This window comes from Ochotona princeps, chromosome 7 (genome assembly GCF_030435755.1).
Source record: "Ochotona princeps isolate mOchPri1 chromosome 7, mOchPri1.hap1, whole genome shotgun sequence".
Classification (NCBI taxonomy): Eukaryota; Metazoa; Chordata; class Mammalia; order Lagomorpha; family Ochotonidae; genus Ochotona; species Ochotona princeps.
This window is the reverse complement of record NC_080838.1, coordinates 22530338-22557519: the sequence shown is the minus strand read 5'-3', so window position 1 is coordinate 22557519 and position 27182 is coordinate 22530338. Positions and strand designations below refer to the sequence as shown.

Genomic DNA, 27182 nt, shown 5'->3' with positions numbered 1-27182 from the left:
TTTTATGGATGAAAGCAAATAAAATACTAAAATAAAACATGTTCTTGGAAAAAATAGTTCGTAATTTTTCTTATGGTATCAAAGTTTAACTAAAGTTTAGTTTAGTCAGTTTCGTATATTTCTTGGCATGCAGTTTCAAATATCATTACATAACTTCCTGAAAAATAAAAACAATGTAAATTTTGTTCAACACATACTTGGCAAATAGTTCCTGTTTGCTAAAAGAATTAGAAGCTTCAGGAAAATCAATGCTTATAATGCTCAACAAATATAAATTTAAGAACTATCCCATTCAAAACCTGATTACTGAGAGTCTACTGTAAATGTGGATTTAAGTCTCACAATGACTAAACAAAGTGAGTACATCATCATATTTTAGCAGACATTTAAAACGTTTGACACACATTCACAGAACTTTAAAGGGGTTAAATATTTTGTCCAAGTTCAAATATTTGGAGAAGAGCGGATTTGAGCCCAATTTGGTTTAATTCCCGAATTTATGACCACTGTAATTTACTCTATCATTTCCTGCCACAGTTGGATGCTTTCAGAAATGAATAAGAAAGATGTATAACCCACCATGTAGAGCCCACATTACATATACTTTGATTTACTGACCACACTTGCAAAGAAAATATTTTTGTTATGTCTTCCTACAAAACTACAAACATAAATTTGCTTACAGTAAGTAAATATGATGCCATAATTATCATCCTTTGATTTGTTGCAGATTAAAAAGAATTTTTAAGTTGCATTTCCTTGTATAAATTTGTTTAAAAATTTCTAACAATTTGTTATAATTTTTCAAAGCATCACTAAGATTTTTATAAATAGTTAAATTTCACTTTAAAAACAACATTGTTTCTCCTTTTAAGAAAAAAAACTAAGTTATAAATACATACAAAATAAACACAATGATTGCATTGTGTAAAGTTGGTTCACTTCTTGTCTCTGCTTGGATTTTAATCTCTGATAAATTAAACAGAACAAGAAATAATAATTTTGATGAAGTGATGTTTTTCAGGAGTGGAAGAAGCAGGTGACTTCCTTTTGGACATACTTGCTTCGTCAGTTTCCATGTTCTGTCATTAAAACCTGTGACTCTCGCAAGAATGTTCACATCATAAGGAAACAGCTGCTTGCTCTCTCACTATCTTGTAGAAAACATATCCAAGGTTTGGGCTTCTTACCAATCTAATCAAAATCCCCTCATAAAGAGAAACGTTCAAACATACTTATGAATTTCTCTATGAATCAACCCAGTGAAACACTGGACACTTTTAGCCCAGATAAAATTAGCATTCCTGTCAATCCCAAATCTGGATGACTGGAGTCGCTAGATTAATTCACTTTTTTTTCTGCTACCCAAGTAAACACCATGCAAACAGGCGAAAGAAGCATTGTAGTGTAGAAAAAAATCTCAGACAGGAGGATCTGCTGACTGAGACTTGAATTCTTCATTAACCAGGTGAGTTCCTAAATTGTCCACATTTAATAGCATTAACTACAATGTTGAGATAATAATATTTATGGATATGGGAAAGATCAAACCCTATAACTTCAGTAATAATTCTTGGCTATTTACAAATTGTTAATCAACCCAACGTGGTAGCATATCAAGTTAAGCTATCACTTTTGAGCCTGGCATCCCATGAGACAGCACATGTCTGAGTCCCAGCTGCTCTCCTTCTGATACAACTTTCTGGGAAGGCAGAAAATAGTCCTAGTGCTTGAGTCCCTGGCATGCACCTGGGAGTCTCAGATGCAGTTCCTGCATTTGGCTTAGATCTGACTGCTAAAGCCATTTATGCAGGAAACCAGTATGTGGAAAACTTGTCTCTGTCTCCCACTGTGACTCTGACTTTGAGAGAGAAGGAGAGAGAGAGAAAGAAAAGAAAGGAAAAAGGAAAGAAAAGGAAAAGAAGGGAAAGGAAAAAAAGAAATAAAAAGACTATTGTGACTTTCATAGCAATACACAATGTGTAATAAAAAATAATGCATTTTGGAATATGGCATTGCCAACCTGATTTAAATAACATATAAATCAAATTTCTGCTGAAAGAGGGCAATAGTAACTAAACAATGACATTGAAAATGACAATTGTTTTGCTGCTTATTCTGATTTATTACTGTAACACCAATTTAATTCTAATTGCTAATCTGACTCCCAAGCTATAATTGATACTTTCCACAGTTTTGTCTCCAATATTATTTTTAAGCTTTTCAAAATATGGCTTCTAATTTCCCTCACAACTTCAGTAATGCCATGCTGTAGTTGTAGGATTAGGAGGCTTCCCCTTAAGAAAACAATTTCTAACTGTCCAATACTACTATGTTGCTGATTTTGTATCACTGCCAGATAAGAAGCAAGAGCACTGGGAGAGAATGACAAATCTCAGCTGGACAACTCGTCTCCTACTCAAATAACCTTAATCAGGACTTGCAATTAAATTTTGAAATTGTTCTATATCGACCTCAACGTGTGACACTTCATTTTCCGCCTTTGGGTCCCATCAGCAAAACCCACACATCTCTCTGTTAACAAAGCAGCTGGCTTTTCAAATGTGGTGTCTTGTAGTTTTTATTTACAATCCTAATCACATCATTGATTCACTAATCTTTCAGTTAGAGGTTATTAATGCTGTCAAAAGCAGAAACTGGGATTCAATGTGTTTTTTTTTTTTCCTTTTCCTTTTCTGTAAACCTGGATAATTAAGATTGAGCCAAATAATGTGACTCCAGGGGCTTGTGGGTAATTAGTAGTTTCCTGAGTTTGTACATGCAACCCAGCAAGGGCACTTCCTACCCTGAGATCCCACACTTGTTGTCACATTAAGTACAATGTAATTCATAAACAGCTAAATAAGGTTCCAGGAACAGCCACTGCTCAGAGCACAGAGGCAACTCGACTTTTATACTTCTCAGTTTCAAAACACAAGCAACACATAAAATTTTGCCTGGTTGATTTTTCTGTCATTTAAAATAACGCATATGTTCTATTTTGTCTATTGAGGCTAAATCAAATGAAAAAGAAAAAAGAAACAAATCTAAGACATACAGTTGTGTTTACCAAATTAGCTCTGCTTTATCATGCTAAGGAATAAAGCAGTGTCCTGACAAAAGATATGATACAATTAATATGAAGAGGTTAAAAGATATTTCTGAGGATAATACTTTTCTATAGCCAGAACAATGTAGAAGAGGATGGAATGAGGTAATGCATTTTGATTTTCAGAAAAAAAGAGGTCATGAAGAAATACAAATTGTCATTCTAAGTCTCATCTATCTCTTTGCAATGTGAAAGACACTGTGGAACAAGCATAAGTTTCAAAACATCTGTACACAACCAATAGACAATCTCTACGTGAAGGTTTGGGAAAGAATGCATCTTGAAGGTTCATCACCACCAGTCCAGTACCGAAAGCCAACACATTCACACACACACACACACACACACACACACATCCTGCATCAAACATTGCTGCCTCATTTAAAACCATCCCTGACTCTCTTATTGATCAATTTCTCCTATAGAAAGAATATGGGATCCAAACTGAAACAATATTATTAGAAAATGATATCGTGAGCATTAGGATGTATAATTCATGCTGGTTTCCTTTGCTTAGGCCATTGTAAAAATCCATAAATCATTTTCTTGGTCATGTATTGCTTAAGTGCAATTTGTCATTTTGCATTAGAGGGCTGCTTCAGTTCATTCAATGCTTTTAATTCACTGTTTAGAGTTTAACAAAATGTTGGCCCTGGTTAGTAACTGCAGACACTGAGATGTGAAGCCACACCAATATCAGCCAGAATAAACCAAATGGAGGAACACTTCTGTGTTGCAAATATCTAGAGAACGGTGTTCAATGGAATTTCTACTAGTCTCAGTACCAAGAACAAAGATTGGCTTGTTCTTTGTTGGGGTCAAATTGTTAGTATATAGCAACTGCATGGTTGCTGTATATAAATCTTTCCAGGATTCCTAGCCAATGTTTATTCTTCATCATTAATGAACAAAAAACGACAGTGTCCGTGGCACTGGCTTCAAAGCCTTGCTTTCCTACCTCTTAGGTTACACTACCACAAATAAATCTACTTTGTGGTTCCCATAAAACGTGAAGTGCAGTCCAGGCCCACTGCATTTGCTCTCTGTGCAATGCTGGCTGGGAATTTCAAGTGCCAGGAACCATTTAGCTCAATTCTAGTCTAAGCTGGCATTGGGGACACTCATTGATTAATCATTATTTTTTCTTCCAATTCTTAAAAAAAAATTTATTTTTTTTTCCATCAAGGGTCTGGTCACAATTATTACGAGTTTGATTGCTTTTGAGTCATGTCAAATCCCTGTGAACACTCATTTAAAAACAATAACAACAAAAAAACCTAAACAAGTAAAAAAAAAAAAAATAGGCTGGTTAAACTAGCTGCCTTCCTCCCACCTCTTCCCAGCAAATGGTGAGGAAGAAAGTAATTCCATTACTTTGTATCAAACTTTGCAAACACCATGTGAATGAAATGTAGTGCCCATATTTACTAATGGGCTGGGAAACCAACGGAAATGCATCATGATTCTCATGCACAAATTTAAGAAAATTAATGAGAATTGATTTTGCTAAGCTCCCTCAGTGATAAGAACTTTGATCTCCTCTATCTGGGGATACAGCGGGTTGCAGCCAAGGCAGCTGGCCCTCTTGAGGCTTGAAGAGGTTAGTGAGGCTTTAATGTGGTTTACACAAATCCCTCCCCACTCCCCAGAGGTCTTCATCACCATTGAGGCTTTTGCTCACGTATTCATGGTCTCCCTGAATTCTAGGGTCCTCTGGAGGGAGCATGAAATGAAGAGAACGAAAAAAGAAAAGGAATGGAGAAATCTGCTTCATGACCACAAAGAGGCGTTTTTAAAAGGCAAATGCAAAGCGCTCTATTCTGTGGATGGCGCAGTCGGTTATTGTAATGGCTCCCGGGGAAGGAGGCAGAGAAGGCTATTAATACCAATATCTAGATCTTGGCTAGGCACAAAACGCTCTTGCAATTGCCCTTGGCTAGAGCTACCTAGTCGGAGGTGGAGGACAGTCTTGGTTCTGTTCTCCCCGGAAGAAGTCCCCATGGTCACACGGCTGAGCCCTGGGCCGGCGCCGCAGAGATTATCAAGTCAGAGAGGCGAGACCTCTGCAGGACCCGGCCCTGGCATCTCCGGCCCAGACACAGGCCTGGGTGACCCGAGGAATCCCAGGAAGCTCCCAACAGGCAAGCCCCGCACAACTACCTCTCCAAAGAGCAGAATTCGCAGGCTTGCCCTATGCAGTGTTCGCCGCTAGGAGACGCCGGTAACCCACGTTTGCGACGAGCGTTCCCATTCAAGCACAACCGATGCAAAAAAAAAAAAAAAAAAAAAAAAAGCGGCTCAAGTGTTACAGTGGATGTAGTGATTATTTGCAGGCAAATCTGGCCATCTCCTTGCGTTCCCATCTCCACCTCTGGAAGCTCTCTGGCTTTGAGAAAATGTCTCAAGTCGGCTCCAACTTTACGGACGCTGCGGGGAGCAGACCCCCTCTTCCTCCAACAATTTCTGGATCTGCATTGTCATTCAGTCTCATGCCTCGCACACGCATACACGCGCGCACACACAAGTGCTGCCAGACGCACAAATGAACACATTAGAAAATTACCGTCATTTTTACACGGCTCCGTGGTTCTTGACGAGGCAGCTTGAAGAGCTCAAACCGTTGCCTTTCAATGTTGTGGATGTGAAGGAAAAAAACAAGGCTGAAGGGGGTGCGATGGTGGGAAGTGCAGAGGAAATACTGTATTAATATTTAGATACACTCTCATATCCTTTCCATTGATCCACAGGTCGTTTGCTACACGGCCACTTGGTGCTCAGCCGCAGACGTGACGCCAAAATCTTTTTAACTGCAGCGGTTTTCGCTCGGCTTGGCCGGTCGTCAATTTACTGCAGCTGGAAAGGGATTAGCCATTTTTGCTGGCATCCTTTCCTCGTGCCCGCTCAAAAGCAAGACCCATCTCCCTGAAAAAGATCTGTAGCGGGAGGGGCCTTACACACGCAACTGGCGGCGCTGGCACGAGTCAGCTTCAGTCTACACGCGCGCCCGTGGACACTGGCCCTGCGGCATTTCCTGTCCATGGGGAATGGGCACAAACACCCCGGGGAGAGGAAACCCGTCTCCTTTCCCCGCAGGTTGTGTTGCTGTTACCCTTGGGTTATCCATTCCCAAGAGAGCCGCCTTTGGGCCTTTCTACCCAGAGGTATAACGAAGCAAACGGACAGCAGGACTGCTTAAGTGAATGCTACACCTGCTCCATGCCAATCACCCCTTCGTAAATTCAAAAATGTATGTTGATAGTATCAGAATTGGCATGCACTCTCCAGCCTGGAAGAGTTCGCGCTGTGCGTTAACTTGCCCAATACTAGGCGCGTTGTCCCGGCGCCTCCGGAGTGGGCACTCACAGCTGGTCAAGCGCGTCCTCTGGAACGCGGCGTCGGCTCCTTGGGGGGTTAAGAGACAGATCCGAGCATCCGGACCAGAGACAGGGAACGCAAGCACAGCGAATGTGCCAACGTGTTCCCGAAATCCTGCAGCGGTGCACACTCCGGACCGGCTCCTGTGCAGAGGCCCCCGCGTGTCGTCCGCCCTCCTCCCGAACCCCCCTTCCTGGCTGCGGTTCTCATCCAGACAGCTGATTGCTAGGCTGGAGAGGAGCAAGTGCCCACGGGCCAGGAAGGGAATCAATCTCTCTCTCTCTCTCACTTTCTCTCTCTGTCTCTCTCACTCTCTCACTCTCTCACTCTCTGTCAGAAAATAGCCGGTGCTCCCCGCCGCAGCTGCGTGGCAATCGGCCAGCAGAGGCGCAGGGATATGGGAAGCGCCTTGCAGCTTACACCGTTGCCCTAGCCGGCGTTTAGGAGGGCGGGCTCGCAGGGAGAAGCAGCTCAGATGAAACTTCAGTCCTTGATCAAGGCACCTACAGCACCCAGCCAGGCGCGTCCAACGTATGAACCCGTGTGGAAACATTTTGTGGACACACTTTTCGAGGAGGAAACACGCACGTCTAATGTCTGTGCACGTCCACGGGAGCTGCCAGCCGCATCCCTTAGCGCGAATCCCTCCGCTTTGGAAGACCCACCTCCCCCCTTCCCAACCCGGATCACTTGGCCACCAGTTCCACACTGACCCTCCGGACCTTCATATTTACTGACACATGCCACTCCACCTTATTGTCACTCTCCCCTCCCCCGAAGAATGTCCTACTAATCTCTGATCTCTGCTAGAAGCCCTTAATTGGGTAATGCCTGCCCATTATTAGGCTTCCGGGCAACTTTTTCCACTTTTTCGCCGATTTGTTTCCATGAGCTGAATAGCAAGGAAAAAAAAAATGCCTTAAAGGAAAAAAAAATGTGTTAGCATCATTGGAAATCCCGCTCCTAGGAGAGGATACCACGGCCGTTGCTAGGTTTTTCCGCATTCGCTGATGCAAACAGGAGAACCTCTTTATTCCCTCCCTTATTACCTGCGGCTGGGGACTGGGGAACTTTCCGCGGCAGAGTCCCCAGCCAGCGCCTCGGGACCTGCCGGGCTGTTCTCGCTCTCACACTCACACTCACCCCGGCAGCCCGGGCGCGGGTTCGGTGCGCCCCGCCCGGCTGCCGCGTGACGCGCCTGTGTGACGGCCGGGTGCGCCAGCCGCCAGCAGCCTGGTGGGTGGTGCTCCCGGGCGATTGGTTGGCAGAACGAGGGCGCTGCGCAAAAACAGAGAAGCCGAGCGCACGGAGCTCAGAAACTGCCAGCGAGATCACAAGCTCAGAGGCTGAAGCAGGAGCAAGGACTGGAAAGAAAAGAGGTTAGAGGGAAAGCGGCTGGGGAAGGAACCAGTGGAGCAGCAACTGCTCGTTACACTGAAAGGCAAGAAACGGTGGCGTTGAGGACAGAAGAGAACAAGACGATGAGAGCCAAACAATACCAGTAGAGCCAAAGAGGGAGAGAAATGTCAAGAACATTCATCCGGAGAGATGAAGAGAATGAAAGTTTTATGCTGCAGAGCCGTTCTGTGCTTTTCCGGCACCAAATGCTCTCGCTGTTTCTAAGCCCTCTCGCATTTGCCAGCCGTTGACATTACGAGGCATGTTGAACAGCACCAGCAGCATCTCCTCTTCCTCCTCCTCTTCATCTTCCTCCTCCTTTTCCTCCTTCTCCTCCCATCAGCAAGAAGACAAACCGAGGACAGTCCTGAAACATCGACATCTCCTTGGGATTTGCCATCGCCGCGTTGCGCCAAGACTGTCGGGATAAAGGACGCTGACTATTGTATTATCGTTATTTTATTAATTGGTCAGCTAGAAGATTACAGATGAGGATAGGGGACGCCGGTCACCCTTCCTGCGCTGAGATTGAAAAATGAGGCTGGACTGGGGGAAGATCTAAAATGATGCAAAAGGAATCAGATTTTTAAAGACAGAAAATCACTCCACCGTAGCGCACTTTTATTTGTAATATCATAGCTGTTATTATTGGGGAGGGGGGATTTTTCGCTTTCTTTTTTCCTGTGGTGGTGGGGGAGGTGATCGGGTGGCTGAGTAGCTACGGGAAGCTGCTTCCTTCCCGTTTGGAGATGATTGTGCTATTATTCTTTGCTTTGCTCTGGATGGTGGAAGGAGTCTTTTCTCAGCTTCACTACACGGTACAGGAGGAGCAAGAACATGGTACTTTCGTGGGGAATATCGCTGAAGATCTGGGCTTGGACATTACAAAACTTTCGGCTCGCAGGTTTCAAACGGTGCCCAACTCACGAACCCCTTACTTGGACCTCAACCTGGAGACCGGGGTGCTGTACGTGAACGAGAAGATTGACCGCGAGCAGATCTGCAAGCAGAGCCCCTCCTGTGTCCTGCACCTGGAAGTCTTCCTGGAGAACCCCCTGGAGCTGTTCCGAGTGGAGATCGAAGTGCTGGACATCAATGACAACCCTCCCGCCTTTCCGGAGCCGGACCTGACGGTGGAAATCTCCGAGAGCGCCACACCAGGCACTCGCTTTCCCTTGGAGAGCGCCTTCGACCCAGACGTAGGCACCAACTCCCTACGCGACTACGAGATCACCCCCAACAGCTACTTCTCCCTGGACGTGCAGACCCAGGGGGATGGCAACAGATTCGCCGAGCTGGTGCTGGAGAAACCCCTAGACCGAGAACAGCAAGCGGTGCACCGCTACGTGCTGACCGCGGTCGACGGGGGAGGAGGAGGAGGGAAGGGAGGAGGAGGAGAAGAAGGAGGGGGAGGCCCCGGGGGAGCGGGCCTGCCTCCCCAGCAACAGCGCACCGGCACGGCCCTACTCACCATCCGAGTGCTGGACTCCAACGACAATGTCCCCGCATTCGACCAACCCGTCTACACTGTGTCCCTGCCAGAGAATTCCCCCCCGGGTACGCTCGTTATTCAGCTCAATGCTACAGACCCAGATGAAGGCCAGAATGGAGAGGTCGTGTACTCCTTCAGCAGCCACATTTCGCCCCGGGCTAGGGAGCTTTTCGGACTCTCCCCGCGCACTGGGAGACTGGAGGTGAGCGGTGAGCTGGACTTTGAAGAAAGCCCGGTGTACCAGGTGTACGTGCAAGCCAAGGACCTGGGCCCCAACGCCGTGCCTGCTCACTGCAAGGTGCTAGTACGAGTGCTGGATGCCAACGACAATGCGCCAGAGATCAGCTTCAGTACCGTGAAGGAGGCGGTGAGCGAGGGCGCGGCACCCGGCACGGTGGTGGCCCTGTTCAGCGTGACCGACCGCGACTCTGAAGAGAACGGGCAGGTGCAGTGCGAGCTGCTGGGGGACGTGCCGTTCCGCCTCAAGTCTTCCTTCAAGAATTACTACACCATCGTGACTGAGGCCCCCCTGGACCGAGAGTCCGGAGACTCCTACACCCTGACTGTGGTGGCCCGCGATCAGGGCGAGCCCTCTCTCTCCACCAGTAAGTCGATCCAGGTCCAGGTGTCAGATGTTAATGACAACGCGCCGCGCTTCAGCCAGCCTGTCTACGACGTGTATGTGACCGAAAACAACGTGCCGGGAGCCTATATCTACGCTGTAAGTGCCACTGACCGCGACGAGGGCGCCAATGCCCAACTGGCATACTCCATCCTTGAGTGCCAGATTCAAGGCATGAGCGTCTTCACCTATGTGTCCATCAACTCCGAGAACGGCTACTTGTACGCGCTACGCTCCTTTGACTATGAGCAGCTCAAGGACTTCAGCTTTCAGGTGGAAGCCCGAGACGCCGGTAGCCCCCAGGCGCTGGCGGGCAACGCCACGGTCAACATCCTCATCGTGGATCAGAATGACAACGCCCCTGCCATAGTGGCGCCCCTACCAGGGCGCAACGGGACTCCGGCGCGCGAGGTTCTGCCCCGCTCTGCCGAGCCGGGCTACCTGCTCACCCGCGTGGCTGCAGTAGACGCGGACGACGGTGAGAACGCACGGCTCACCTACAGCATCGTGCGAGGCAATGAAATGAACCTATTTCGCATGGACTGGCGCACCGGGGAGCTCCGCACCGCGCGCAGGGTTCCGGCCAAGCGCGACCCCCAGCGGCCTTACGAGCTGGTGATCGAAGTGCGCGACCATGGGCAGCCGCCCCTGTCCTCCACCGCCACCCTAGTGGTGCAGCTGGTGGACGGCGCCGTGGAGCCCCAGGGCGGAGCCGGGGCAGGCGGCGGAGGAGCCGGTGAACACCAGCGACCAAGCCGCTCTGGCAGCGGGGAGACCTCGCTAGACCTCACTCTCATCCTCATCATCGCGCTCGGGTCGGTGTCCTTCATCTTCCTGCTGGCCATGATCGTGCTGGCCGTGCGCTGCCAGAAAGAGAAGAAGCTAAACATCTACACGTGTTTGGCCAGCGACTGCTGCCTCTGCTGCTGCTGCTGCGGCGGTGGGGGCGCGACCTGCTGTGGCCGCCAAGCACGGGCGCGCAAAAAGAAACTCAGCAAGTCGGACATCATGCTGGTGCAAAGCTCCAACGTGCCCAGCAACCCGGCTCAGGTGCCGGTGGAGGAGTCCAGCGGCTTCGGCTCCCACCACCACAACCAGAATTACTGCTACCAGGTGTGCCTGACCCCGGAGTCCGCCAAGACCGACCTGATGTTCCTGAAGCCCTGCAGCCCCTCGCGGAGCACGGACACTGAGCACAACCCCTGCGGGGCCATAGTCACCGGGTACACCGACCAGCAGCCCGACATAATCTCCAATGGAAGCATTTTGTCCAACGAGGTAAGGCTGAAGCGAAAGGACCACCATCTCTCATCTCCTCCATCCGAAAGCCTGCTCTAGCTCGGCCCTTGAATCTCTGGTGCGCTGTATATTTATTTTTAGGATGTTAGCTACTTTGTATCATTTGGGGGGGCAGGGATGGGGCGGGTCACCCTCATGCATCCTTTCTTATGTAACCTAACTTTCCTGTGGTCCCTAATTTTCATTGCCCCAAATCCCTCCACATTTATTCTCATTCCTCCCCACCATACTGGCCTTGGCTCGTTGCCTTCTGGATGCTCTCTGCTTTCTCCCCCGACCTTTCCCTGGCAGTCTGAACTGCCCTGCTGGGAGTCCTTTCCCTTTGCAGAAACCTGAGGTTAAAAGGGAAAATGCTCAGAGAGAAAAGGGAGGGTGTGTGTTGGGGGGAGGGTGGAAAGGCAGGAACTTTCTAGCACTGGCAAAGAAATTTTTTCCCTCTCTATGCGTCTGTCCCAGGCGTGAATAAAGTTGATTTTATTTTGTTTCGTTTATTGATGCTGCTTTCAGTCGCCTGTACAAGTAAGCTCTAGATTGTTGAACTTCACAAAGTTGTCTATACTCACGAAGCTGTCTATGCATGTTTTAGCAAACAAGTTATCAGATCCTTGTCCTCTGAACTCGGGTAAAAAAAAAAAAAAAGAAAGAAAGAAAAAGAAAGAAAGCCTTCAGTTCCACTTGGACAGCATTTACAGAAGCTCTTGAAGCCTAATGCCCACACGGTGTGAATTTGAATGAAGTTGATTTGGCACAACCCCCTGTAAGAGTAAACTAAGGGAAGACTCAAACAATCCTTGTCTTTAGCATATCTCTTGAGCTACCAGTCACCTTCTTGCCACTGTTTTTGATAAATCACTGCTGTTGGCTTTCTTCATCAGATCAAATGCCTTGTCAATTTTGATTTCATTATAAAAGATGGAGAAGTGGCAACACTGGAGGGTGGGGGTTTGGCCAATAGAGTTGGTTTATGTAAAAGAAAGTTTGGACTGGAAAGGGTATGGGTGGTGGAGGCTGGGAGGAAATAGAGGGCATTTGGAGGGGAGGAGGATCTTAAACTCCTTTCTTGACAGGTAATTATTTTATTTATTAGATATTATTGACTTTCATGGATATTTGTACAGCTCATTTGTATCTTAAGCACATTTTGAAAATAAACAACAAGATAATTCCATAAAATATCCAAACCTTTTGCTTATTGAGCGTGATGTTTTTCTTGTGTCAACCAGTATGCACCTAAACACTTTTTTAGGCCACGAAAAGAGAAGCTCTATGGCAGAACCAGGTTGTCCCCCTTAGAGAAAACGGTTAAAGTTAGCTGTCAGATGAGGGCGTTTGCATCCTTTCTCTAACACACTTAAATTTGGGTGGTTTTCTTTCTTTCACTTTCTTCTTCTTTTTTAGCCTTAACAACTGATTGAAAGAAATACAAACCCAGGTGTCTCTGAATAGCATCATCCCTGCCCTCCCCAGCAATCGCTAGATTGATGTCTTAGACAAGATTGCAAATTCCTGAAAATATACACAATTCCTTAGGCTAGGCATAGTTTCTTACATAGAAGTGAACTGGGAGTTAAGCCCTTAGCCTTCTAGTACTTTTGATTTATTCATTTTTTTCCTAGACTAAACACCAGCGAGCAGAGCTCAGCTATCTAGTTGACAGACCTCGACGAGTTAACAGGTATGGACTATTTTATTGCCTATCTTGATGTTTGGACAGTTTACCTAGTAGAAGCAGGAAGACGGTGTGTTATTTGGTATCAAAACATAAAATACACCAAAATATTTCCACTTAGGGCAGGGCATACATGCTTATTATATTGTGTTCCCTAGACAGCACATTTAAAGTGTTTTATTCATATACAAATTAAGGGACATATTTGAGTATTTCATCAGTCTACACTCCTACATGGCCTCCAGATGAGTACTTGGGTCTGTTTTATGAAAATGATATAAACACATGCTTTGCTGCACTCACAGAATAGTGTGTAAACTTAACATATCTGGGGTGCTCATATTGACTGTTAATGTCCAGTTTTTGAAGAGTTAGATGATGAAAATTAGCTTTATGCAGAAAAAGAGCCAACCGGGAGGTCTGAAAGTCTGCATCACCATCTGTGTCCATGTGGTGGCAGAAGAATGTTTTCTGTGTTGCTGTACCTTTTTAATCCTAATATTCCAATTTTTGTACTTCTAGTTCTGCATTCCAGGAAGCCGACATAGTAAGCTCTAAGGACAGTGGTCATGGAGACAGTGAGCAGGGAGATAGTGATCATGATGCCACCAACCGCGGCCAGTCGGCTGGTAAGTGTGAAAAAAGGGCAAATGAATGCTCACTGTTATCTTTTTTTTCCTCTTATAATACAGAAAGGATGGTGTCCTAGGTAATTTTCTGTTAATTCAGTGTTAGTAACGCTACAGAATTATAGTACATCTGTGTTGGTCATCTCATGCTCAAATAGGATTGTACGAATATAAAATTCCTTTGGAGAGTTAAAGTTAGAAATACATGGTAGAAAATCAGTTTGAAATACATCTCCCTGTGCAATATTCTTTACTGACATTTTATTGCATATGAAATCCATAGATCTTTTGCTTGGTAAAGTCCCCAGTTTTTAACCATTTTGTGTGTGTGTGTGTTATGAAATGTACATATCAGTAAGGTAAGTGAAAATGACTGAAATTGACTTACACAAGGTTAGAAGACTGTAAACGGATGTTAGGAGGCAGTGGTGGTGGCTAGAATGCAAATTTAAACTTCTAAGGCAGAACTTTAGTCCACCTTCAGGTACTGAATGAGAGAAGCAATGCAGGTTAGCAGTTACTAATAAGATAAAGACGGTTTTCCTTTCTTGGGCCCTTGGCCCTCATGATCTTAGCAAACTTGTAATAAGGTGTCTTCTCAGGCACTCTAGATTTCATCCTATTTTCAACAGGGCTCATGAACCCCCCAAGTGTGACCTTCGCGTGTATTATATGAGGGCTCATGGTTGTCACTGATGAAGTTTATTTATTTATTTTTTTTACTTTATCTTTCTTTTATCTATAGACATTTACCTTTTGCATTTTTGTAAGATCCTGATAATCCCAATTACAGATACTCGCAGGATGTTCTTACAAGAAACAAACCTCTGTACATTTTTTTCCTAAATATCTGGTTTTTCAGTCTCATTTGGATTTCATCCAAAATGGATGCTTATTGAATGTTTTACCTTTCTATTCCGTTTTCTGGAGAGAGAAAGGTCACTCAACTTTCACAACTGTGAAAACATACATCATTAGTCTGTTTGTTGCTGGGTTCAATTTTGTTCACACAAAAATCTGACCTTGTGGCTAATAACATACCATGGAGTGCTGGGTTCCTCGTTTTCAAGGTAAAATTCTCCCTTGTGTGCATTGTTCATAGCGCACTTGGTAGACCTCTGAGCAGTGCTAAGGCAGTGTGTCAAAGGGCAGTGTACACCCCGTGGTGGCCTGGCAGCAGTGGATGCTACAAGCCTCTCACTTGGCTCATGTGTGCTGTGTCTGTGGTTGCTTTAGCCTTGGGAAACCCAGGCAGGAGGAAAAAAAAAAGGCTGCTCAAGGGTCTCTTTATATTGCTGCAAGTCATTAATATGCAGACCTAATGAGACTTGAGAACTGCCAAGAATCCCCGGAGGTCCCTGCCCCTTGCGGGCCTTCACGCTAAGTGAACAGAGCATCTATTTAGTGTCTGGGAACCTGACAACAAACCAGATCTTGCCAGGAGTTTATATGTGAATACAAAGTCCCTTTCATTTTTGCCCTATATATGGCATATGATTTATTGTTATCTGTTTTAAAACTGTACATTTAGAATTCTCCATTCTTTAGAAGTTCAGATTTAACCATGAACATTTAAAAGTTTTAATGGAAAATATTGAATATTGAAAGTCTCTCCTCCATGCATGTTGGTTTGAATCATTTTGTCCCTTTCCCAGCCCTAAGCTCTTTTTTGTTTTGTTTGGTTTGGTTTTGGTTTTCTTTTCTTTTCTTTTACCTTTCTAATATCACTTAACATTGATACATAAAAACCTAAGGAAAGAAAGAGACATGAGTAAACATCTCCAAAAGAGCTAAATTTGGAAGATAGATGAAAATCTTTTCCTATCAATGTTTGTTTCCAGTAGCTACTTTATTTCATAATCACTCGAAGTTTCCATGTTGATAGAGTGTATTTCGAATTATTTGCGATGTCAGTGTATCTGAAAGGGATATAAACATGCAAAAAATTGTCTTCTGGAGAGCAGTTCTTAAGCAAGACAGTTTTTAATTTTTGGTTCAAAATGTTAATGTTTCGTTGTGTTTAAGTTCTTGAACATATGAAATAATTTTAGAATGCCTATCCATTTTTGTGTCTCGCCAGTATAGAAGTCACAATGTTGTGACCACAATGAATAGCTGGTGGGGTTTATATTAAAGCATTTGCACTTAGAAGTAACTGCACTTTGGTATGTTTAATTATAACCAGATTTAAGCTAATTTTATTATAAGAATATGTTTGAAGTATTTATTTAAGTATGAAACACTAAATGCAGAGAATTAAAACATATTTACTTTAAGGATTTTTTTTTCATTCCCAGCTGACAACGGATTTGGTGTATTATAAACCTCATATCAAGAATGTAGAATATGCCAAAAAGTTATGCCTCTTTTTTTTTTTTTTTTTTTGGTTTGAAGCCAGGTGTTTAGTTGTCTTCAATTTTGAAAAAGGAAACAGTAGTGTTAACATCTATCTGAGTATTTCCAGGCTTAGACTATATTTTAAAAATCATCATAACAAGTAAACCACAGTAAACTAAGGTTTTAGAAGAAAAAAGTCAAATCATCACTAACAAGTAGCAAGGGAAAAAAACATTCTGAGCTCCTGCTTTCCGTTTGCAGCCAGTTCCAGGCTCTGTTGCGCACATCGGAGCTCTGGTGCTTCACTGTTTCAACTTGCTGGTTCTCTTTAGTCTCACTTGCTTCTTTTGTTTTTATTTGTTTAGATATGACTTGTGTTTATTCTTCGGTGAATAGTTTTCCTTTTATTCTTTCTTTTTTTTCCCCTTCTTGCTTTCCTCCCTTCTAAGCCTGTTGCAGGCACCAATCTTATTCACACAAGGGCTTTAAACATGAAGGCAGCTGCACAGAGAAGCACATAGGCTTTTTCAGTTTCCACTGCACCTGGCTCCCTGTGTGGCTCCTTGGCTCCCCCACTGCTCTCGGGCACTCCTTTCTGTGGCCTTGTCAGGTGCTTTCCATTGTTCTCTTGGCGCACTGTGGAGGTGTGGGTTAGATATGGCCGAAGTCCAGAGAGATGGGGTAAATGCGCCCAGAAACCACCACAAAAAAGCTGACTAACCCCAGCCCTAACAGCTACAAAAATTGACTTAAGGAAACATGTTTTCAATTGTATTTATTATGACATTCAAATAAAACATAAAATTACATTTTCAGCCTTAGAGTGTAGATACATTTTCAGATGTGTATTTTTAAACATTTTAAATATTGATGGGATAAAACTAAGGTGACCCATAGCGATACTTTCCAATTATTTAAAAAATTTTTATACAATAATAGCAGAGTTAATTTTTGTTTGTTTTTCAACAGGTTATATCTTTTAAAAATACACAGAGAACACAAAAGTGACTTTTTCTATATTTTACCTGAAAATCGTTAAAATCTGCTTTTGTTTTAACAAAATCTGTCTTAAATAAGTTCAGGTTTCAATTACTATGAGAATTATGTCATAAATGGTCAAAATTTGGCATAAGTATTTGAATTGTCAGTATTTTCCAAATGAGTAGATGCAATGTGCTGTAAAACTCCATAAATCTTTTTTCTAAAAACTGTAGCCAGTTATGTGAACACAGCTCATGTGCCTCAATTTTCTAGGGGTTAAAGGAAGACTGAACATTTCCTTCAAAAAATGCTGAGTTTTGTTAAAGTTAATTTGTGGTATTTGGGAAAACAAAATGTTTTATGAAGACATGTTTCCTAGAGAGAAATGTCCCTTTAGTTTCTTATTATCCTATCCATCAGAAAATGGCACATATTTAATACAGTTCTACTATTTCAAAATCAGTTTTCAAAGGAAACATCTAGAGTTTCTTACTATAAGGGATAAATTACTTGCCAGTTTAAAAATACGTATTTTAAAATTTATCTAAATATATCCTTGCATAACAAGCAGTCTATCACGTCAGCTGTCATGCCTTGCAGAACAGATTATTTCGCAGAAGTGGAAATATTAAATAAACAGAATAAAAGATTACAAGTAGAAATATGTATATAAACATTGCTAAGACATTACCAATGTTTCAAAAATGATGTTTTGTCTGTATTCTCCTACTGTCAAAATCCCACAAGGTCTATAGCAAGGACGTTTGAATGATACAAAAAAAATAATAAAACTTATTAACTCTCATGGTTTCCGACTGAGACATTAAAAACTTGTTGGAATGATGTGAAAGGCATGTATTCTGATAGGTCAAAGGTTCTACAGTTTCTGGCTTTCCTCTAAATAATGTGGACACTTATCACATTAAAATTGAAATATAACTCTGCTTGGTGGTTATAATAATGTGTTCAGTGAGACTGATGATTAATAAGAAAACATTTAATGATATCAGCAAATAATGGCTACTTAAGGTGAGGACCAGTAACAGATAAATTTTCTTGAATTTGAAACCACACATCTATGCCTCCCCACAAAATAATGAAACCATTCACTTTCAATTAATTTGACTGTTACTTGACATTTAATCTTTTAAAACTTTTCACTTCTTTGTCAAACATTTCTACTTATGAAATAGGTTTACTTGTTTTATCATTAAAATCAGTGAAAAATGAAAAGCAATTTATGCCATATCACATTCGTTTGTAGATGTTTACAGCTATGTATTGCTACCAAGTGAATTCTACCTTAAAATTAACTCATGCATTAATAAGAACAGCATTTACGAGGTTTTCTGCTTTTGTCAAGTTACATTATTATTTCACTATACAACATCTCTATAATAGAGGCCTCACATTTTTGTTAAGCACATGATAAGTAATTTTAGACAAATTCTTACATTATCTATGGGAATTTTAATCTAATTTTAATAGTTAAGAGAAGCAGAAAAACAATTGCAAGAGACTGTAAATTATCCACAATCAAAGCCAAAAGCACCTTTTAAAATAATTTTTGAATTTTAATGTTGACATACCAGTTGATAAAATTTTCATGAGATAATCTTATTTATGATTCAAAATGTAGTTGTAGCATAGGTGCAGGGAGAAAAATGACAGTTTTACACGGCCCTAGTTAGTGTATTTAAAATGACATTTATTTGCCATGTGAAGAAAAATTGTACTAATTTTTGTGTTAGTACCTATTTTGTATCGGAATCTATTAGAGCAATTCTGTCTTAACATTTCACCATAATCGCATCAACTGTTCACATTTTATGTACCACACATTTATTGATAAATTAATAACTGATGTGATTTTACATGTGAAGTCACTTTCTTGGATAAAAACAAGTGACTTTTTCCATCGCTCACACTATTACATAGGTAGCATTTGTAGTACAGTGTATTAAAATATGGACCCACCCTCTGGGTTCCTGGCCTCTACCTCGCAATATCAGGGACATTGTCATTTATTTTGTATTTTTGTTTACACATAGCTTCTTGCAAAGCTAAGATATGCAGACTGTGCTTCTCTGATGTCTAACGAACCATGTATATGGTTTAGATGCTGTTCTCAGTCCAATTCCTTCATCCCAGCATCAGCTCACACTTTCATTCTCCAATAGTTCACCGATCATTACTTTATTTTCTGGTTTTTGCATGACAATTTTCAGTGAGATGTTGTGATTAACATCAGACTTAGCATTATACATAGTTGAATTCAAAATATATATAACGTCTGATATAAGACATTATTCTTTTAAAAAGAATGTACATAAATGTTTTAAATTTCTGGATGCTTGAGTACCATCTACAAGGTTTGCAACTTTCAAAAATACTTTTAACTTATATATATGTTAATGTGGATGCACACACACACGTAAATCAACATATAGCGATACACTTGGGAATTTAAAAAGTAAAGGTTGCTCCAGAGCCCACGTCACACATCACATTTGTAGAAGTAACAACCAAATGTGTTCATGAATTAGTGTTGCTTTAAGGAAAACTCTCTGGGGAGCAGTTGCTTACTGTAATTGCCAGGATGCTCCATCCCATATTGGAACACATGAATTTGATTCCTAGTCCATGCTCCTCACCCTAGTTTTCTGCTGATGCTGATGCTGGGGAGCCTGAGTTCTTGCCACCCATGTGGGAGACTTTCATTGTATTCCTGGCTCTGCTTCAAGCTGAGGATTGGTTATCATGGGGCATGTGAGAGGTGAACCATTTGATGGCTGTGTGTTGTCTCAGCCGCTTTGTCTTTGTCTCTCCATCTCTGTGTCTTGCTCATGTATTTGTATCCCAGTGCTTTTGGTTTCTCAAAGACATAAATAGCATTTTTTGAAAGCTCTAAGTTTTCCCAATTGTACACACTTTTAAGAGCTTTATTTCCTTTTATTTGTGTAGGCTTAATCATACTTTGCATTTTTTCATATTGATCCTGTCTTAAAACACATTCGATAAATGTTACTATGACTAGAAAAATATTAAAATGTTATTTTGTTTTTTGTTTTTTTTTGTTGTTTTTTTTTTTTTTAAAGATTTTATTATTATTGGAAAGCCGGATATACAGAGAGGAGGAGAGACAGAGAGGAAGATCTTCCATCCGATGATTCACTCCCCAAGTGAGCCGCAATGGGCCGGTACGCGCCAATCCGATGCTGGGACCAGGAACCTCTTCCAGGTCTCCCACGCGGGTGCAGTGTCCCAAAGCTTTGGGCCGTCCTCGACTGCTTTCCCAGGCCACAAGCAGGGAGCTGGATGGGAAGTGGAGCTGCCGGGATTAGAACCGGCGCCCATATGGGATCCCGGGGCTTTCAAGGCGAGGACTTTAGCCGCTAGGCCACGCCGCCGGGCCCTATTTTGTTTTTATACTTGCTTTCTGTGTAATGCTATAAATTAAAGTTAATATCAAATAGTGTTCTGAAATACTTAAAAATTCTTACACTTTAAGAATTGAATGAACATTCGTGAATCTAATCAGAAAATCTAAGAAAGACAGTGAAATTGGAAGTCTTTTGAATTCTTCATATTTTAGAGTGGGCTAGCAAGAAGTTCTGTGTTGGTTAGTATCACTGATTTTCAATATAGGTCAAGTAATAAAGTTTTTGTCAATAGCATCTGCAGTTGAATAAAGCTGCATTTCACTTCTTTGGATTCAATAATTGCAGTCATTTGTTCTGGGTTTGTCTGAGGTGGCAAATGATAGGCAGTGTGTCTTAGTATAGACTACCAGAGAGTCAGTGAGAAATAATGTTGGGAGCTTGCTTCGTAGCACTCTAAGCTATGATAATTCATGATGATTTGATTCCTTTGTGTTATTTACTGGTTTGCAATATGGATAGTATGTTTCTGTCAAATTCCAAAGTCTGAATATCATTTTTAGAGCTTGGCATACTTATTCCATTTTTGTCTCTAAGGTAATTTACCTATGTTCCAGATTGTGGAGTATGAAGCCTTTATACCTAGTATCTTTCTGTGTTAGAAATTTCGGAAGTGATTTTTCAAATTATTTGTTCTTTTTCTCTTCATCATTTAAAAATGTGGAGACAACTTTTTTTTTTTCTCCATCCCCTGAATGGTTTATACATGAACATCTTTAGCTAGGTAAGTCACAATTGCAGTCCATTTGTATTTTGAAATGATGAACAAAGGCGTAGGAAGATGCTTAGGTTAGAGCTGAAGTTGTTGAAGACGGGTCACCCTATCGTTCTTCCCCCACTGGGTCGGGGATGGTGCTGGTGAGGCCCACAGCTGTAGTTTCTCTTGGTGCTTGCAGGTATGGACCTCTTCTCCAACTGCACCGAGGAGTGTAAAGCACTGGGCCACTCAGATCGGTGCTGGATGCCTTCTTTTGTCCCCTCTGATGGACGCCAGGCTGCCGATTATCGCAGCAATCTTCATGTTCCCGGCATGGACTCTGTTCCAGACACTGAGGTGTTTGAAACTCCAGAAGCTCAGCCCGGAGCAGAGCGGTCCTTCTCAACCTTTGGAAAAGAGAAGGCCCTGCATAGCACGCTGGAGAGGAAGGAGCTGGATGGACTGCTGACTAATACACGAGCGCCTTACAAACCACCATATTTGAGTAAGTATTACACAAAAGGCTGTATGAAAATGTTCTCTTTGAGGAAATAAAATCCAACGTGTTGTTATTCTCGGTAAAAATGACATCGAGGTTGTCTTTAGAAACAAAGATAAAAAGCAACTTTTGGATGCAGGCAACACTAAAGCATGGAATAATGAAAATATTTAACAGGAATACGAGTTTCTGTGTTAAGACGTCAATGTTGGTAACAAAACATGGCTTATTTTGAAGAAAACAGTTTTCAAATGTTCTTCAAATTTTCATTAAGTATTGTGAGTTTGCTTGCTTGATTTCCATATGTTTTGAAGGGTTGAATTAAGGAGGAAGGCACCACTTGACAGTTAAATCACTGAACAGTATCATATTTCTTTCTTCTCTCAGCCTTATTGCCAAGTCACTCTTTAACTACAGTGGTGATAAACACTTTGAGTCTTATCCAAGAGGCAGTGTAACCACGACTGTTGCCATTCAGTGTGATTATTAATATACTGGGGGAGATTCAAATCTATCATCACAGTTATGGGAACTCTGCCACTGAAGCTGAGTCAGTACAGTAGATAGAGTAGAAAAAACAACTCACCATCGTTGCACCTGGTGAAAGCTCATGGTGGTATGCCATTTGCCTATAGAGCTAGCATTTATTTATTACTGTAGTTGCTAAATAAATTAGAGGTTTTTGTAACATTGAGACATTGGCAGTTATGCTCAACTCTTGATATTGGAATGATCTCCTCTAAGTGGATCATCTTATACAGTCATTGTGAAAAGTAAAAATGGTTTATGATTCTGCACAGTCTTTCCTTTGGAGATCTTGGCAATGACATTTTCTCCTTTATCTCCTACATAAGAAAAATTTTAATTTTAGTTAATGAACAAATATTACTGGCAATTTATTGTCTTGGTGTTCCTAAAATGTATGATAAAGAGTACATTTCTAACAACTCACTGAGATAATGACTTTATGTCTTGTGCTCAAGTCCACACTATGTGACGCTTTCATTTATCTGCTAAGGCCAAAAATTGTGGAACCAGAAACAGAAACAAAAAGCTAATACAGATTGTACTCCAACCATTTCTTTCATGACTATTGAAATGGGAAGAAAACACGCCTTTTTAAAAACTTGAAGGAAAAGGCTGATGCACATCTGCTTTATCCCTAATGAATGTTAAACATGAATAACCCTGGTTGAGAATATTGAGGTGTAATTACGAGTTTGCACATTGACAAATAGATCAGAATGTATGAGTTATTAGATTCATACTTTGAGATGGCAATAGTGATCACACAATGTTTCATAAAAACTTGTGTCCAGCTCCTAAAATTGTTTAGAAATGTCATTACAACAGTAATGCACTTAGCACTTGAAATTCACTTTTCTTACCCTGGAAACCATAGATATTTGTGTTTTTTTTAAAGATCTTAATAAACAGTGCACGAATATCTAATGAAAATAATCTTAAAATATCTATAACATAATGTGGCTGCTAATGTTCCAAAATTTTATGAACATACATGAATATTAGTGACTAGCTCTTCAAACTGAACTCTGGACTTAAAATTTTATTACTGAAGATAAAATTTTTACAAATTTTAAATGCCATATTTCACTGTGGTTTTACTTAACTATCACATATTATAGGAGTGAATTGTCAATGATCTCAAACAAAAAATTAAAAGGGCATATGATTCAGAGTAACAATCTGCATTTTTAAAGAAATGCAGATACTTGCTGTTAGAACTTATTAACGGAAATATAGAATAGAAAAATGAATTCGGCGTTTTTGTATTTTATTTGTTATTTTATGTTTTGAATTTTTCATGATGCTGTTTTATAGGCACAGGGATTCCCCCTCCCACCCTCTCCTAGGTCCCCACTGTTTTTCCCTTATTATTACAATGGAGATACCTTTGCACTATGCATTTCTACTTCTGAATAAAAGGAAAACTCCCAATAAAGCTGCTAAATATACTTTGACAATAGTGTACTAGACTTTCCACTATTATCCACACCTACAATGTCATGATACACTCAAACTGCAGAATGTGGAACTTGTGACTGTAACTTAGCCTTTTTTTACACTTACTACTAATTATTGTGAAAAAAAGCTTACAAACAGAGCTGAAACTTTAAATTTCCACAAGCCTCCATCAGTTTTTCTTCTAATTCTAAGGATTAGTATACTTTATTAATCAAATATTGATTAATTAATACAAATGCTTTAGTAACAATCCTTCTGCTTCTTAACAATCATTAGAAATTGGATTTAGGAATTGATTTCAGAAATGATGAAGTTTGATTTCAGTGATTATGAAATTTATAGGCAGGTTTTTGTGATGCTAGACATCAAAGAATGCATCTTTTTTTTCTTAACAGGAAAATTTAAATTTGGTTGTGTATCTTCTAGATACATGTTCTGGGAAAAATAGGTTTTAATAAATTTTTAAATGTGTTTTAATGAGGTCACACTATCTAAAATTCAAATTTGCACATTAATTATGACATAGATGGAAAATCATAAAAAAGAGCTGACATGCTATGTTAGGTCTTCATACAACTTCAATTATGACAAACTACTTTTTTTTAATCAATATTCAGCATTTAATACCATCTCAGACTCATACAATCATGTTTAAAATTACACCATCATTTTGACCTAATAGGCATAGTCAATTTTGTGGTTAATCTAACAGTAGAAATTATAAGCCAAAACTATTCCTGATTATTCTCCCCTAGCAAATACATGTGGTGGTAGTTTTAATACTTATGTCATTTATCATCAGGAATGGAAATATTCTCATCTTCTAAATTAAAAAGCAAAGCCCTTACGTAATTAAAGAAGCTAAAAATTGACACTAATTACTTGCTTTTAATCAGAATGTTTAAATAATTATTGAGATTGCAGTAGTTCTTTGGCTAAACATGTATTTATTTTTAAAATGAACAGAATGTACCTTTTAGTGTTCTGATAAGTGGCTATATATTTAGTTATTTTTGTGAAGCCCTGTAAAATGTACACAATCTTCCAGTGTCATTTATGCAATTATGAAACAAGAAAAGGGAGATATGCCTAAAAATACAAATGTAATCAGTGTCTTTAGTGAGACTTCTCAGGTTCTGTACCTGTGGTATTTTTTGAGAATGAAAGCTGCAGCACACCAGCTTTATACAAAGCTTTGTATATACATACTTCAAAAAACCATGATTTATATATTTTAAAAATATGTGTGGTCCCTTTTTTCTTGTTGGCTTATAAGACTCACGGAAGTCAAACACCGTAAGTTTTATGAAATGAAAATTCCTGGTTTAAATCAATAATAATTTTGACATTCTCAGTACTTGCAGAGATGGCCATTACCCTTTATGATATTGCTTTTCCTTATTTTTGTTAAGATATTATTGCTTATTAATACTTGATAAGATGCAAAATGATGGAAAGGTCAAAGAAATATAACTAAACGTGTGATATATGATCATATATTATAAATCCATATTTAAATTTAGTATATTCAGATTTTATTTATGCTAATTTTTACTAATATATTAAAATGTTAACATGCTTTATTTAAATTTATTGCTTTAAACACTTCACAGAAAATATTAAACAGAAAGCTAAACAGAAATTAAACGAAAATCCTCCTGCATTTCAAAATAGCATTATGTTTTTACCGTAAAAATTTATCATGAAGATAACAAAGAATCTATTAAAAATTATAGGCACATAATTTGGCTTTTCAAAATCATAATATCTGCAAAAAGAAAAAGTAATTTGAGTAAAATAACTTATTTGAAAAAGGTTATGTGATTATTACAATTTAGATAATCTCTTCTATTGTGGTTTTTGGCTTTACATTTTGAACATCATCTGTTAAGATATTTGTCAGTGAATCAGTTTGTCATTCAGTTCCAATCAGCCTAAGCAACGCAGTCATAAAAGCATGAGCATTTACTATTTGGAAACTTGCTTTTGTGCCAATAAACATAATCACTCCCACAAAATTGAGGAGAATTTTGATAAGTAACGAATGACATTTTAGCTAAAATACATTCATGAAATTTTTATTTGTTCAAGCTATCATAAATAAAACAGTGTAGAAAGTGAACAATCTACTGATGTAATAATTTTTTTATTAGTTATGTTGCATTATGTGACACAGTTTCGTAGGCTCTGGGATTCCCGCAAACCCTCCCCGTGCACTCCCCCAAGGTGTAATAATGTTTTAAAAGTGCTACATCCATGGATGTTCTAGAATCATCAGATCGAAGAGAAAAATGTCTGACAATATGATATGATCCACTCTGCCCATCACATCATGTTGCATTCAGATAGTCTGTGCAAAAGAAAAGATCACTTTGGCCACCTCATAGCCTCAATTAACTTCTACCAAATTTTGATTCCTTTTGAAATTTCAGCTCAACTCAAACATGTATCATAACAAAAGAAAAGACATCAAGGTTTTGAAACACTTTGCTTAGAACTCTTCTCAATAAGTCTCATTTTGGGGAAAACTCTTTGAGGCATCTCCATTATGTCTATGAACATTGCAAGTTGTTAGTTGATTGGAATTGTAGAACATGTTTTGTTTGGTAACATTTCTTCCAATCCCTTCATTATCTCAGTCTGCCTTCTGTGAGTTTTCATAATTTGTTGAACTCAATAATGTGGTAAGAGCAAATATAGAATTCAAAATTGAATGGTTTTTCTTATTGGTACACATCACTCTTGTACTTAAGCAGTCCTAAGCAATGCTTTCTCTACGATCTGTGTGTTTCTGTAATGTTATAAACAATGCCACTACATTTAAGGTCAATGATATGTATTTTGATAGAAAGTCTTTTGAAAGTTTCTATAATACAGACCCATTCAATGAATGGACACCTTATTTAGGATTTTTTTACTAGTTGTGTTGATTTCTGTTTATTTTTCATTCCAAATTGTGTTACTTATTTATAAACTCTTGTTCTTGAGTTCTTTTTTTCCCCATCATGCTTTCTTAGCAGTTTCTAGATTTGTGAACCTAAGTTTCTAGTATTTTTACTTTATGTATTTATGGCCATCATATGTTCTCAGAATCATAGTAGTCATTCTGTTTTTCCATTAAATAATTTAATTTAGAAGTATGACCTCATCTCTCATCATCAGAATAGGTTACCATTCTAAACTCTCCATGCAAGAAATAAGTGACAAATCGGAATCAGAAAAAAGCCCATCATGAATATTATAGCCCATCCTCTTTAATATTCAGTATAGTCATTCTTCAAATTTGATCTTCAAAACATTTTGTATTCTGCTTATTGAAAAAAGATTATAGCCTATTGAAAGTTTATGTTATTACTCCAGTTAGCATATGTAGTTTTTGACCATAACCTCTGGTCAAAGGAGACGATGTAATACTGTTTTGATTCTTTAGGTGATAGGCTACCACAACTAATATGATGTAAAGTGAAAGTTACCAAAATCCTTCTGAGTTGTGGGTATCAAACAACAGTTCGCTTCATATCCATCTAGCTGGTCATTTTTATTCAGTTTTTTTCTGTTTATTCAGACATCAGTGTTTTTCTGTGGTTTACCTCCTTTCATTTGAGCTTTTGCGTTATTTAAAATTAGTTAATATTCAAGAAACTTCCCT

At 40.3% G+C, this 27182-nt stretch overlaps 1 protein-coding gene across 1 annotated transcript in view; it reads left to right on the top strand.

Annotated features, from left to right (window-relative positions):
- Positions 1-7790: 7790 nt before the first annotated feature.
- PCDH10 (protocadherin 10) overlaps positions 7791-27182 on the top strand; it is a 39697-nt gene continuing 20305 nt past the window's right edge. The window contains exons 1-4 of the mRNA XM_004588155.3: positions 7791-11274; positions 12912-12970; positions 13487-13593; positions 21248-21553. Coding sequence (XP_004588212.1) covers positions 8632-11274; positions 12912-12970; positions 13487-13593; positions 21248-21553 — 3115 coding nt within the window. The 5' untranslated portion in view covers positions 7791-8631. The remainder of the gene's footprint in view (positions 11275-12911; positions 12971-13486; positions 13594-21247; positions 21554-27182) is intronic.